Below are 16,204 nucleotides of genomic sequence, written 5' to 3'. Positions count from 1 at the left end.
ATGAACTCAACTGAACACCTTTAGGATAAGTTAGAATGTGGACCCCGCTGTAGAACCCACAGTACGTCACCATCTTATCTGGTTTCGGCTCCTGAGAGAGAATGGGCTATCATTCATCCACAAACATTCAGATACTTCATTGCAAGTGTCCCCTGCCGAGTTCAAGCACTGATGAATGTAAGGGGTGAACACACCCCATATTAACGTCCACTAATAGGTGTCCTGATACTTTTGATCAGATATAAGGGGCGTACAACAAGTAATGCAACACATTTTTTTCTGAAAGCGGGTTGGCTTAGTTCAGGATACGAATACACCATATTATTTCCCACTCTTTTAGCTACAAAACTCTATTTTTCAACATAATCTCCGTTCAATGCGACAGCCTTACGCCACCTCACGGGGAGGACCTGTATGCCCTCATGGTACCACTCTACTGGTCGACGTCAGATCCAACGTCTTGCTGCATCAATAACCTCCCCATCATCCACGTACTAATTCCCGCAGAGTGCGTCATTCATTGGACCAGGCAGATGGAAGTCGGAAGGTCCGAGGTCAGAGCTGTAGTGTGCATGAGGAAGAGCTGTCCAATAAAGTTTTGTAAGCTCTTTTCAGGTGTGCAGACTAGTGTGAGGCCTTGCATTGTCATGGAGAAGTTCGTTTGCATTTTTGTGGTGACGAACACACTGTAGTCGTTTCTTCAATTTCCCGAGAGTAGCACAATACACTTCCGAACTGATAGTTACACCATGAGTGGGGACATCAAACAGAGCAACCCCTTCAGAGTCCCAGAACACCGTCGCCATGACTACCTACTGAGACTGCAGCTTTGAACGTTGTCTTCAGAAGAGAGGTGGAGTGGCGCAACTAAATGGATGCCGTTTTGTTTCCGGTTCGAAGCGATGACCACATGTTTCAGCGCCTGTGACAATGTTCGACAAAAAATTGTCACAATGAGTCTCGTAACAGGCAAGCAGTTTTGAACAGATAGTCCTTCATTGCTCTTTATGTTTTTACGTTAATCGGTGAGCAACCTAGCGGGCACACACCTTTGAGTACCTCAACTGGTGGGCTAAAGTGTCAGCAATACGAACAGAGACGTCCAGTTGAGGAGTGAGGTGTTTGATTGTGATCCGCCGATCACCTCGAATGAGAGTGTCCGCCCGTTCCATCATTGTAGGAGTCATAGCTGTGTGTGGCCAGCCAGCATGCGGGAGATCGGACAGGTTTGCGCGACCTTGTTCCGATGATGATAGATGCCTCGCCCAATGACACACCGTGCTTTTGTTTACCGACAGTGTCTGTAGATCCAGAATGACATTTTCACTCTGCAGCGGAGTGTGCGCTGATATGAAACTTCCTGGCAGATTAAAACTATGTGCCGGACCGAGACTCGAACTCGGGACCTTTGCCTTTCGCGGGCAAGTGCTCTACCTTCTGAGCTACCCAAGCACGACTCACGCCCCATACTCACAGCTTACTCTGCAAGTTTCGCAGGAGAGCTTCTGTTAAGTTTGGAAGGTAGGAGACGAGCTACTGGCAGAAGTAAAGCTGTGAGTATGGGGCGTGAGTCGTGCTTGGGTAGCTCAGATGGTAGAGTACTTGCCCGCGAAAGGCAAAGGTCCCGAGTTCGAGTCTCGATCCGGCACACAGTTTTAATCTGCCAGGAAGTTTCAGTCTCTGTAGATATTCTGCAAGTGCCTATGAATATCTGGTTCTCTGCCAAAAGAAACTCAATGGCAGCTCTCTGCTTGGAACGCACCTCCAATGCAGACTCCGTTCTGAAGGCTACATATAGCGACGCCACATATCAGAACTTCATGAAACTGCAATAACTGAAGCAGGAATTTTCCATGGTGTCCCACAACAAATTCTGCATTGTTCCAACCGAAATTGGCGGAGAAAAACAAGTGATGCATGACTGACTGACCGCCCCTCATTGTATAGATTACGTCCGATGTTAGCAGACGATGTCTCCCAGTGACGTTGACATCAGAACTGTCTTCCGATAAAACCGTCTCTCTGATGTCCCTTTGCTTTCCGTTGACGGCCAGTATGAATGCCGACACTAGAAATGCTTGTGAAATGATTTGGCGTTCCGTTCCATTCCATCTCATTCCGTTTCGACATGTGTAAATGAACCAATTTTTGGATGGTGACATTCAACTCTGGAAAGTAAGAAATGAAGGGAACTACAACTGATCGTACCTCGCCGTGCCGTACACTACAACATCAGCTGGGTAAATGAGAAATCGCCACAGTGACATGATGTGAACGAGTGCCATTTACACTGAAGCCCCAAAAAACTGGTATAGGCATGCGTATTCAAATACAGAGATATGTAAATAGGCAGAATACGGCGCTTAGATCGGCAATGCGTATATAAGACAACAAATGTCTGGAGCAATTTTTAGATCGGTTTTTAGTGGCAGGTTATCAAGATTTACGTAACTTTGAAGGTAGTGTTATAGTTGGCGCACGAGCGACAGTTTGGTTTGGTTTTGTTTCCCTTTAGGACTCAAAAAAACTGGCGTCCTAGGCGCCCAAGTGAAAACTACAGAACACAAAGACAGAGAGGAGTTAAAAAACGACTACATGTCAGTCCGAATTGACATAATAGAAGACAGGTAAAAACAACCACAAAAAGGGCTAAAAAAGAAACCATACAAAACGGAGGTCCAAAACTAGAAATTAAATGGCCTTCGCTATTTTGCTTTGGAGGATAAAAAGTAAAACGCGGTCGACAGCCCGCTCGTCATTTGCTAAAACGGCCGATAAATCAGACGACAAACCCAAACCGGAACGTAAACGGTTAAAAAATGAGCATTCCATCAGGGAGTGGCGGACAATTAAAACTTGGGCGAAATGTGAAAAAAGTGGTGGGGTAGCGCCACTTAGCAAATGACGATGGCTAAAAAGGCAGTGCCCAATAAGCAGCCTAATTAAAATGACTTCCTCGCGGCGGGAGGGCCGAGAGGAGGTCGTCCAAGCCGCTGGGAGAGGCTTAATAAGCCGGAGCTTATTCCCGTGAAGGGAGGACTACTGGCGATGCCAAAGGGACACCACCTGACAGGCGGCAACACAGAGATCATCAGAGGAACATGGGTACTCGTGGGCTGAGGTACGAGGACTGCAGCCTTGGCAGTAGCGTCAGCAGCCTCGTTTCCTGGCAGACCGACATGACCAGGAATCAAAGAAACATCACACTGGTTCCAGCAAGAGACTTTGAAGGGCGCTGAGTGAGTCTGAGGAGAAGACACAATTGAAAAGACTGTGTCACCGGATGTACTCCGTGGCATGATAAGAGGCGAAGAGCTCGGCTGTAAATACTGAGCAGTGTGCCTATATCGAAAGACACGGGTGCCAATGCCAAACACACACCTGACCCCACACTCAGTCCGAAAGCCATCAGTGTTGACAAACGTACTATCGCGAAGTTCCATGCGAAGGTCGTGACACTCAAGGTGATAGACCGAGGCTGGAGTAGTGCCCTTAGGAAGCAAATGAAGGCCAAGGTTAATATAAGCCGCTTCATGAAGCCAAGGTGGTGAAAGTTGCAGATAGTGTGAAGTGAAGTCGCTGTAGCAAGTGCCGAAAGTGGACTCCAGGAGGTAATAGAGAAGAGGGACACACATCATACTGATGAACAAGGAATCATCAAAGAAGGAGGCATAGGATGGGTGACCACGCATAGCAGACAAACGGCATGCATTCCTGCTGAGGAGAAAGTCACGGCAGTAGGACAGTGGGTAGTTCAGCAGCTTCAGCATACAGACTCTCAAATGGGCTAGTGCAAAAGGCGCCCAAGTTCAACCAGATGCCACGATGGTGGATAGTGTTGAGATGGCATAAGAGGGATAGGCGTGTAGATACATAAACAAAGCACCAATAGTCGAGTTTCGTATGGGCAAGGGACCAGTACAAATGGAGGAGGATGGTTCGATCGGCACTCCAGGAAGTACCATTGAGGACATGTAGGACGTTGAGGAACCCTGTACAGCGGGCTGCCAGGTAAGACACATGGGAGGACCGAGAGAGTTTCCTATCGAGCATGAGCCCCAGGAATTTCCTAGTTTCAACGAATGGAAGGCAACAGGCCCAAGATGTAAAAATGGTGGAAGAAACCACTTGCGTCGCCAGAAATTCATACAGACGGTTTTGTCAGTGGATAATCAAAAGCTATTGTCAATACTCCAGGAGTAAAGACGATCAAGACATTGCAGAAGACGCCGCTCAGTGAGACAGGTCCGTGGAGAACTGCAATAGATGGCAAAATCGTCAACAAAAAGGGAGCTGGAGATGCTCGGCAAGAGACAGGCCATTATAGGATGAATGGCGATAGCAAAAAGGACGAAACTCAGGATGGAACCCTGAGGCACACAGTTTTCCTGGATAAAGGTGTCCGACTAGGCAGAAACCAGACATACCTTGAAAACTCGATCTTTTAAAAATGCCTGAAGGGAACAGGGCAGGCAGCCACAGAAGCCCCAAGGGTAAAGAGTACGGAGGATACCAGTTCTCCAGCAGGTGTCATAGGCCTCCTCCAATCCGAAAAACAGGCCACAGTCTGGGATTTCCGCAGAAAACTATTTATGCCATGGATGGACAAAGTAACGATGGTCAACTACAGAACGCCACACTCGAAATCCACACTATAAATTCGTCAGTAAATTGCGAGACTCGAGGAACCATGCCAGCTGGGCATGAATCATACGTTCCATCACACTGCAAAAGCAGCTGGTAAGAAAGATGGGGCGGTAGCAACAAGGAAGGTTTTTGTCCTTACCGGACTTAAGTATGGGTATGACGGTGGCTTCACGCCAGTGTCCGGGAAATGTGCGCTTTTCCCAGATGAGGTTGTACATGTTCAGCAGAAAGTGCTTCCCTGCAAGAGAAAGGTGCGGCGACATCTGAATGTGGATGGCGTCTGATCCTAGGCATAGGATAGGGATGATGTGAGAGCATGATCTAGCTCCTTCATAGTAAAGGCGGCATTGTAGCACTCACAATTCGGAAAAGAGAAGGGTATCGCCTGAGCTTCCACTGCTCGTTTCCAATGGAGGAAGGAATGGTGGCAGTGGAAGTAGCTCAAAACTTCCGCAAAATGGTGGCCCAAGATGTTGGAGATAGCAATAGGATCCACAGTAACATCGTCTGCTACCGTCAGGCCGGAAATTGGGGAATGGATCTTGGTCCCAGAGAGCCATTGGAGGTTGGCCCACAGGACAGAGGAAGGGATGGAACTGTTAAGAGAGCTAGTGAATGAAATCCATCTAGCTCTTTTGATGTCCCAAAGAACGCAATGACACTTTGCATGCATCTGTTTATAATGAATGCAGTCTGCCATCGTAGGATGATGGTTAAAAACGCAGAGAGCATTTGGGTTGCGGCATGCCTCAGTCCACCAGAGGACTGGGACATGATATGGTGAAAAGGAAGTGCGAGGAATGGAACGTTCTGCAACAGTAAGGATAGCATTTGTGAGATATTCCACCTGGTCATCACAACAGGGGAAATCTTGTCCCTCGAATGTCGCTAGGGAGGAGTAAAGCTGCCAGTCAGCCTTAGTAATCTGCCATTTGAGCGTGTACAGGAAATGGTCGCTTGAGTAGATGTCAGAAAGAACGGACCACTCAAGACGAGGGGCAAGCTGGGCAGTGCAAAAGGATAGGTCCAAATGGAAATAGGTGCACGAGAAGTCAGAAAGGAAACTGGATGTTGCAGTGTTAAGGCAGAAGAAGTTAAGTTGGTTAAGAAGGTCAGCCAAGAGGGCACTTCTCTGACAGGTCTTCGGAGAACCTCAAAGGAGATGATGTGCATTAAAGTCACTGAGTAGCAAAAAATGGTGAAATAAGCTGAAGGAAGTCTGCCCTGTACATCGAATGATGGAGGGGCATAAATGGTACAGATGGAAAAAGTCAGGTGAGGAAGGAAAAGGCGAACTGCAACAGCTTGAAGATGGGTGGTCAGGGAGATGGGTTGACTATGAATGCCATCCCGTATGAGCAGAATGACACCCCCATGAGATGGAATGCCAACCTCAGGAGGAAGGTCAAAACGAATTCGTAAGAAATGTGAAAGCTCAAAGCAGTCATGAGGCAGCAATTTCGTTTCCTGAAGGCAAACTAAAAGATGACGCTGCGGCGCTAAAAGCAGCCATAAATCCTCTTTGTGGGACTGAAGGCTGTAAACGTTCCATTGCAGTAGGTCATGATGAAGAGATGTAGGGGTGTCAACCCGGCAGCTGCCGAGTGACAGCAGGTGTAGAATCTCTATACAGGGCACAGAAGCAGGAGGATCCTGCTCCACGAGGTCCACAGAAGCATTGGCTTGCTTGTGCAGTCAGTCTGTGGAGTCCAACGCTGAAAATCGGTTGATGGTGCGCACCAGCGATACAGAGGCCAGGCAGGCTAAGGTACCACTTGGTGACACCATTGAAGAGGATCTGCGAATTGGTGAAGGAGAAGACCATTTGCCTTTGGTGGACTTCTTCGAGCATTTCCGGTTAGAGGAAGACTCAGGTGTTGTTTGGCTGGAGGGATGGAGGAAGTCTACACAGGAGTACTCCTTCTGCCCTTTCCAGCCTACCAGTTGTGTAGCTGGTGGCTTCGCCCCTTGAGGCGAGAGTTTGATGGTTTGTTGCACAGTTGGACAGGGGGATAACGATGCTACCTTGACACTGGGCGACTTCACAACCTCAGAGCTGAATTTGAGGTCTCATGTCTGCATGGCTATGTCTTTCATGGAGTGTGGGGTAACAAGAACAGAAGTGTAGGTGCCAGATGGGAGAACACGGGGTTTGCGACTAGCCAGTAACTTGCGATCGACTGGGTAAGGCACTTTTTTCTTTACCCAGGTCTTTTGGACAGCCCACTCATCAAGATACATGGTACAATACCGAGAGCAGACGGCACAGCCGCCATTGCAGTTGATACAGTAGGGAGAAGGAGGTCGACAATCGCCCTCATGTGAATCCCTACCACAGGTTACACATTTGGCTGGATGCCAACAAGACGTTCTACTGTGGTTGAAACAATGACACTGGTAGCGCGTCGGGTTCAGAATGTATGGCCAGACTGTGACAATTTCATAGCCTGCTTTGATCTTGGACAGCAGCACAACTCTATCAAAGGTGAAGGAAAGAGTGTGAGTGGGCGCTAAGGAGGAATCTACCTTTTTCATTACACAATGGTTGGCAATGACATCTTGTTCAGAGAGGTAAGATTGGATTTCGGCCTCGGTTAGACCATCGACCATCCGGGTGTAACTTACACCACGGGAAGAATTCAAAGTGCTGTGGGCCTCAGCACAAACAGGGTAGCCATGGAGAAGTAAGGCAGCAAGGAGTTGTTGTGCTTGAGAATCAGATGTAGTCTCCAAAAACAAAGTGCCATTCTGTAAACGAGAGCAGGACTTCACAGGGTTGGCCACTGCATCAACACTTTTCTGAATAATAAACAGATTTACTGTAGCGAAGGATGACCGTCTTCCATATGAGAGACCACGAGGAATCGTGATGCAGGGGGAATGGTCTTTCAGTCATTAGTCTCATCACGTTTACGTTTCGTAGACGATTATTGGGAAGATGATTGACTCATTGCGAGAAAATCCCCCATGATTGCCAGTGTCTCCGATGGCATGCCTTCCAACTGGGGGCTCCCTTCACAAGGGGCACACCTGATTGTTCACACCTCGGGTCACACCTCCCGAACACCAGACAGAGGGACCAATCAGCAATCTGGACAGGTCGCAGCTCAGGCAGTCACCCCTCCCTGGGCCTGGCCTGTACCAGGGATACGTGCAAACCCTGCCTTTCGACCCGTGGCCGGGAATTACACGTCAGACGCGTGGGCTGGCCTTCAGGAGCGCACAGGGACGAAGAAGAAGAGAAAGAGGAACCTCAAACGCTGAAGCGGAGGAACGAGAGGAGAAGGGAAACAAAGATAGGAAAATGGAGCGAAAAACAAAGGTGAAACTGTTCTTGCATCAGCGACAGACAATCCAGAACATACCCAATAACATCCCAGATATGTTCCCCAAGGAAGGGGAAAAAGAACAGCAAGTGGACAGACATGCAGCACAGAAAAGAAAAAATGCTGCAAAGGCCGGGGCCCCATGGTAGCCAAGCACAAACCCGCCAAAGAGTAGCGAGCCCCCTGGGGGAACAAGCAAAGAGACACAACATCTCTGAAGTAGCGATGAAGTGGGAATTTTCCTGTACGACCATTTCACAAGTGTAGCGTGAATATCGGGACTCTGGTAAAACATCAAACCTCTGACATCCTGCAAGAACGGGACCAATGATGGTTGAAGACTGAATCGTTCAACGTGACAGAGGGGCACCCTTCCACAAATTGTTGCAGATTTCAATGCTGAGCCATCAGCAAGTGTCAGCATGTGAACTATTCAACGAAACATCATCGGTATGTGCTTTCAGAGCCAAAGGCCCATTCGTGTACGCTTGATTACATGACACAAAGTTTTATGCCCCTTCTGGGCCTGTCAACACCGACATTGGACTGTTGATGACTGGAAACATGTTGGCTGGTCGGACGAGTCTCGTTTCGTATTGTATCGAATGTGTGGACGTGTGTGGGTTTGGAGATAACCTCATAAATCCATGGATCCAGCATATCAGCAGGGGATTGCTCAAGGTGGTGGAGAGTCTGTAATGGTGTGGGGTGTGTGCAGTTGGAGCTATATGGGGCCCCTGATACATGTAGAAACGACTCTGACAGCTGACACGCACATTAAGAATCCTGTCTGATCACCTGCATCCATTCATGTCCATTGTGCATTCCGACGGACTTGGGAAATTCCAGCAGGACAGTGCGACATCCCACACGACCAGAACTGCTACATGGTGGCTCCAGAAACATTATTCTGAGTTTAAATAGTCCTGCTAGCTACCAAACTCCCCAGACATCAACACTTTTGAGAAAATCTGAGATGATTTGCAACGTGCTGTTAAGAAGAGATCTCTACCCCTCGTACTCTTACGGATTTACGGACAGCCCTGCAAGATTCATGGTATCAATTCGCTCCAGCACTACTTCAGACATCAGTCGAGTCCATGCCATGTCGTGTTGCCTCTCTTCTGCGTGCTTGCGGGGGCCCTAAACGATATTGATCACGTGTACCAGTTTCTTTGGTCATTCAGTGTAGAAAGCTGACTTAGTGACGCAGTGCTTACCTGCCGATGGAGGAGTGGGTGTCGGGGTCGCAGACGAGGCTGACGGGCGGCTTGACGTGGCCGGCGCGTGTCGCCCGCTGCTTCTGTGGCGCCGGCCCCACGCCCCACACCTCCAGCCGCACCACGTTGAAGTCGCGCTCGGACGACAGCGGCCGGTAGTCACGAAAGGTGGGACAGCGCGCGCTCGAGTGGCCGCGCGACAGGTCGCCCGCCACGAACAGCCCGTGGTAGCCGGGCGAGCCGCCCAGCCCCAGGCCCGCCATCGTCAACTGCTGGTAGCGGTTGTTGCGGCCCGACGACTCGTATACGCGCATCCGCGGGCTCAGCCTGCCAAAGGTCAGACCTGGCCACCTGCTGTGCGTTTCTGCGACGTATTCGGTAAACCCTGACTCCACCGACAAGGTTTTGGAGGTTGTCCAGGAATATTTTCTGAGTATTCGGGCCAACGGCCTTTCCGTGCTGGCTAAGTCGGGACTCGCCCTATCACTGAAGTTAAGCTTCAACGGACCTGCTTTGTTCTCGGCTGGATGACCGTCTGGCAACACTGGTTGCCATGAGATCGTGGACACTCAAGTAGCAGAAGTGGCGTAGAGTTGAAAGACTAGCACCAGGCCATCACGCCAGACGACATTATTAATATTCTGAGTATTTTGGTGTACGGTTGGTTGGTTGATTTGGGGAAGGAGACTGAACACCGAGCCGCACGGGATTAGCCGAGTAGTCTTGGCGCTGCAGTCATGGACTGTGCGGCTGGTCCTGGCAGAGGTTCGAGTCCTTCCTCGGGCATGGCTGTGTGTGCTTGTCCTTAGAATACTTTAGGTTAAGTAGTGTGTAAGCTTAGGGACTGATGACCTTAGCAGTTAAGTCCCATAAGATTTCACACACATTTGAACATTTGAACTGAACATCGAGGTGATAGCTCCCATCGTATTGGGGTAGCATGGGGAAGGAAGTCAGCCGTACCCTTTCAAAGGAACCATCACAGCATTTGCTTGAAGCAGTTTAGGGTAATCACTGAAAACCTAAATCCGGATGGTCGGATGTGGGTTTCAACGTAGTCCTCCCGAATGCAAGTCCAGTGTGGTAACCACTGTGCCCCCTCTCTCGGTTTCGTGCATGGTACCCGATGTCCACAGTGGCTCGTTACAGAATAATAATGTAATTACGAGTTGAAAAAGGCAAAGGTCCTGAGTTCGAGTCTCGTCCCGGCACACAGTTTTAATGTGCCAGGAAGTTTCATATCAGCACACAATCCGCTGCAGACTGAAAATCTCATTCTGGAAACACCCCCCAGGCTGTGGCTAAGCCATGTCTCCGCAATATCCTTTCTTTCAGGAGTGCTAGTTCTGCAAGATTCGCAGGAGAGCTTCTGTAAAGTTTGGAAGGTAGGAGACGAGGTACTGGCAGAAGTAAAGCTGTGAGGACGGGGCGTGAGTCGTGCTTGGGTAACTCAGTTGGTAGAGCACTTGCCCGTGAAAGGCAGAGGTCCCGAGTTCGAGTCTCGGCCCGGCACACAGTTTTAATCTGCCAGGAAGTTTCATATCAGCGCACACTCCGATGAGTGAAAATCTCATTCTGGCTAATTACGAGTTATTCAGTATCTTAACCAACTTTGATTCGAAAAGGAACCGATGTGCACAGCGACTGAATAGTAATTAAGGAAGGGGAGGAACACAGCAGTAAGACGAAATCGCACTGGTTTTTTACTATTCTTGCATTTCCAGATTCCAGCTATAAACAGGCACCTGCAGTCCCAAAATACAAGAAAATTACGTAATCGGAACTGATGTACATAAATCAATAAGTGAAACACCACATTATCCAACAGCAATGATTCGTTCCACTCAACGTACCATTTGAGTGAGTTACTATCCAACAATGTACATGTCACCATATAGCTTTACTGGTGTATAGGTGTATAGGAAGGGAACTGAAGCGGTTGTTTACACCAAGTACAGGAGCCTCAGTTTGAGTCATGTAGTATACGGAATACCCTCTATACTATAAAAATAACTAATTATGTAAATTGAATGTGGATGGGGGAGAAAGCAAAGGAACGAGTAGGGAAGGAACTGTTGGTGTCAGGTGCATCGTTACGTTATGTGTAATCAGCCGGGATGAGTGAAAATGTGTGGTGGACGAGATTCTAAACTGGGATCTCTGCTTAATAGGTAGTTGCATTAAGCACTGCATCGTCCGGACGCAATGATCATCGTAACTGAATGGACTACCTCGGCACACCACGCGGCCGGCCCACACTCCCGCCTAGTGCAACCTATCTGCAGTCCCTGTCCATGTCCTGCCACGCTCGCTTCTTTGAGATTCCCGCTGGAGGTCGAACGTAAATGTCCAAAAAACAGACACCGTACATTCACATAACTGATCTGTCGCGATGGGCAATGAATCCACCACCTTCAGTGAGGATGCACAATCAAGTTCGACCTCCTGCCGAAATCTCGAAGTAGCCAGCAAGGGGGACATGGACGGGGACAGCAAATAGGTGGCACTAGATGTGAATGTGATTCAGCTGGGTGGCATGCCGATAAAGTCAGCGCAAGTATGATAAACAGTGTCTGGACGACGCAGATGTTAACACAACTGCCTTGTAAGCAGGAGATCCCATGTTCGAGTCCTGGTGTGGGACACATTTTCACTCACTGCCACAGATTCAACATAAAATCCCAATGCAGCTGACATCATCAGTTCCTTTCCTTTCCTTTCTCCCCCCCCCCCCCCCCTCCACCTACAGTTTACATAATACGTATTACAGCCGCACGTTTCGCTTGGTGTCTGTTGTTTCGAACATGTCCAAAAGGACTGACACCATTAATTCAAATAAATAAATAAATAACCTACTTTCGTTCCAATACAGAAGTTTAAAACACTTTTTTAATAAAAAATATAAAATCTGCATATCACCTTTAAATTACACCAAGACTGCCGATTTACAATGTGGCTCTGAGCACTATGGGACTTAACATCTATGGTCATCAGTCCCCTAGAACTTAGAACTACTTAAACCTAACTAACCTAAGGACAGCACACAACACCCAGCCATCACGAGGCAGAGAAAATCCCTGACCCTGCCGGGAATCGAACCCGGGAACCCGGGCGTGGGAAGCGAGAACGCTACCGCACGACCACGAGATGCGGGCTGATTTACAATGTCTTTGTGCATATATTAGTGGTGAAGAGACCGAAAAAAACTTATGCAAAAGATCGTTAACAGGTTGATACAACTGTCCTATACAGAATTGTTACATCACGCAGATTTTTTGAAGATCGTCTTGATAAAATATAATTCCATAGCAATTTGAAATTCGTCAAAAGCTAAAATCTAGCGTAGTCGCCAGTATTGTAGCACAAAAAAATTGCTATTTATAGCAGAAATCTGGATACGCAAGAGTAATAAAAATCAGTGCGATTGCGACTGATTGCTGTGTTCCTATCCTTATTCAGTTTCTAGAATGAAAGCTGTGAGGACTGGCCGTGAGTCGTGCTTGGGTAACTCAGTTTCGGTCGGCGGGTTAGCTGCCCTCTGTAATAAAAAAACTGAGTGAATGGATCAATAACGAACTTCAACGGGCGTCAGGTGACGTCCGCCACGAACAAACGCAACGAACAATAACGAACAAAATGAGATTACAAGAAACAAAAAAAAAAAAAGTCGGTAGAGCACTTGCCCGCGAGAGACAAAGGTCCCGAGTTCGAGTCTCGGTCCGGCACACAGTTTTAATCTGTCGGGAAGTTTCTTATTCAGTTTGTTAACCAGTTAGCTTTGTTTCTGTGAAAAATCCTTCACAACAGTAAAGAAGACAGTAATGCGCAATAACATAAATGTACGAGACACCTGTTGGTGTTCACGTATAGGTGCAAGAATACTGTGATTCGGTTGTTGTCGATGCGGGAACAGCTGAGCATCATTACGTCACTGTGCTGCTGCTCCATTGCGTTCAGTGAATCCCTACATGAGGATAACATCGGTGAGCTCTTCGTCATATAAGACAGGACAGAATCTATGACAGGACCGAACCGTACTGAATGCAAGTTTCAGGGATTACAGTAAAGTGGGCCTTACTGTTGTTAACAAGAAGCACCATGAGAGAAAGGAACAAGTTTGTATCCAAACGAGACACACAGACCATGCCGTTGACATTTCCACTGTTGTATACTAATTTTTCAGTGCATCACAAACACACACCGAGCGAGGTGGCGCAGTGGGTAGACACTGGACTCGTATTCGGGAGGACGACGGTTCAATCCCGCGTCCGGCCATCCTGATTTAGGTTTTCCGTGTTTTCCCTAAATCGCTCCAGGCAAATGCCGGGATGGTTCCTTTGTAAGGGCACGGCCGACTTTCTTCCCCGTCCTTCTCTAATCCGATGAGACCGATGACCTCGTTATCTGGCCTCCTTCCCCAAAAACAACCCAACCCCCATTACAAACACAAACAAAAATGGGTGTAAAAAATCATAAGAAATGCAATTATTCTGTAATGAGCCACCAGAAAACATGGGTCCCTGATAGAAAAATACTCAGAAAATGTCCATGGACAACCTTATAAATTTTGTTGATGGCCTATAGCAAGGGAACACTATTGGATGTGAGTAACATGAGATAAACACGGCATGAAAAACATATTCTGCACAAACATTGTGCTCTGAAACTGATTATGAACAATGGAAATTACCTGTATACTCTGCGAATCGCTATGGTTTTCGTAATACTAGATACTTTTTAGTCACAATATATTAAGGTTTCTTCCCTTTCAACGACTTGACAGATGGTGGAAAGAATAACGCCCAGAAATCCTGATAATGTCTAAAGGATCTATGTGTACAAGGAAAAAGAAGAATTTTAGTCTCCGGCCTGAAACCCAATTCTTAGAGCGTCCTCTTTCAACTGTTTGCCAGCTGAGTTGTGTTAACATTTCTGTTATAAACTATCGCTACTGAAACAAGCATGTGACCATTCACACCATTTACAGTATAGTGTGTTTGTGCAATATGAGTGGGGAGGAGGAGACCTGGAGGTCCTGGAGATACAGGTAAAAGGTTGAGGATACAGACCACTTTCAAGGATTGCTGTTGCCCTGTTTGTTGGCGACAATATGATTTATGAAACTTCCTAGCAGATTAAAACTGTGTGCCTGACCGAGACACGAACTCGGGACCTTTGCCTTTTGCAAGCAAGTGCTCTACCAACTGTGCTACCCAAGGACGACTCAGGACCCGTTCCTCACAGCTTCAATTTTGCCAGTACCTCGTCTTCTACCTTCTAAAGTTCACAGAAGCTCCTCTGCAAACCTTGCAAAACTAGCACTCCTAGAAGAAAGGATATTGCGGAGACATGGCTTAGCCACAGCCTGGGGGATGTTTGAAATTCTCACTCTACAGCGGAGTGTGCGCTGATATGAAACTTCCTGGCAGATTAAAACTATGTGTCGGACCGAGACTCGATCTCGGGACCTTTGCCTTTCACGGGCAAATGCTCTACCGACTGAGCTACCCAAGCACGACTCACGAGCCATCCTCACAGCTTCAATTCTGCCAGCACCTCGACTCCTGTCTTCCAAACTTCACAGAAGCCCTCCTGCGAAGTTTGCAGAAATTTGGAAGGTACTGGCAGAATCGAAGCTGTGAGGAGTGGTCGTAAGTCGTGCTTGGGTAGCTCAGTGGTAAAGCACTTGCTTGTCCAAGACAAAGATCCCGAGTTCGAGTCTCGGTACGGCACACAGTTTCAATCTTCCAGGAAGTTTCATATCAGCGCCCACTCCACTGCAGAGCGAAAATTTCATTCTGGAAATACACTTTCTTCCAAGAGTGCTAATTCTGCAAGGTTCGCAGGAGAGCTTCTGTGAAGTTTTGAAGGTAGGAGACGAGGTACTGGCAGAATTGAAGTTGTGAGGATGGGTCGTAAGTCGAGTCGTGCTTGGATAGCTCACGTAGATACTGACAAACTGAACGATACTCAAGGCTATGCAGGAACTCTTTTACAAAAGAAAAATATTAATATGTGTGTGTATTTCTTTTAATGTGGAGAAAAAAGGCCTTACAAGTATGCAACAGTGACAAAACTAGCTAACAAATAATTAAATTGGCAAGCTGGGCAATCAGATGGCCAGACACAACTATAAAGCATCTAGCACAACATCAGAGGAGGAATGCCCTTGTCTTGTTATGATATGTGGCCAGAAGAAATTTATTGTGAAATTTACTAATATTGTGCACTAAGGCGTCAGTGGTACAAAGATCCACGGGCAACAAGCAAGAAGCCTATCACTGGCGGAGAGATAGCGAATGAAATTCAGCCAGTACTTTTTTGTAGTAAATCATGAGGTCTTATAGTACACTACTGGCCATTAAAATTGCTACACCAAGAAGATGACATGCTACAGAAGCGAAATTTAACCGACAGGAAGAAGATGCTGTGATATGCAAATGATTAGCTTTTCAGAACATTCACAAAAGGTTGGCGCCGGTGGCGACACCGACGACATGCTGACATGAGGAAAATTTCCAACCGATTTCTCATACACAAACAGCAGGTCACCGGCGTTGTCTGGTGAAACGTTGTTGTGTTGCCTCGTGTAAGGAGGAGAAATGCGTACCATCACGTTTCCGACTTTGATAAAGGTCGGAGTGTAGCCTATCGCGATTCCGGTTTATCGTATTGCGACATTGCTGCTCGCGTTGGTCGATATCCAATGACTGTTAGCAGATTATGGAATCGGTGGGTTCAGGAGGGTAATACGGAACGCCATGCTGGATCCCAACGGCCTCGTATCACTAGCAGTCGAGATTACAGGCATCTTATCCGCATGGCTGTAAAGCATCGTGCAGCCACGTCTCGATCCCCGAGTCAACAGATGGGGACGTTTGCAAGACAACAACCATCTGCACAAACAGTTCGCCAACATTTGCAGCAGCATGGACTATCAGCTCGGAGACCGTGGCTGTGGTTTCCCTTGACGCTGCATCACAGACAGGAGCGCCTGCGATGGTGTACTCG

The 16,204-nt window shown here is 47.7% G+C and overlaps 1 protein-coding gene across 1 annotated transcript in view; it reads right to left on the bottom strand.

Annotated features, from left to right (window-relative positions):
- LOC126176319 (MTOR-associated protein MEAK7-like) overlaps positions 1 to 16,204 on the bottom strand; it is a 132,994-nt gene that overhangs the window by 12,159 nt on the left and 104,631 nt on the right. The window contains exon 5 of the mRNA XM_049923469.1: positions 9,194 to 9,520. Within this exon, the coding sequence (XP_049779426.1) occupies positions 9,194 to 9,520 (327 nt within the window). The remainder of the gene's footprint in view (positions 1 to 9,193; positions 9,521 to 16,204) is intronic.

Source organism: Schistocerca cancellata, chromosome 3, assembly GCF_023864275.1.
Source record: "Schistocerca cancellata isolate TAMUIC-IGC-003103 chromosome 3, iqSchCanc2.1, whole genome shotgun sequence".
Taxonomy (NCBI): Eukaryota; Metazoa; Arthropoda; class Insecta; order Orthoptera; family Acrididae; genus Schistocerca; species Schistocerca cancellata.
The sequence above is the reverse complement of the archived record's forward strand: the minus strand, read 5'-3'. Positions and strand labels throughout refer to the sequence as shown.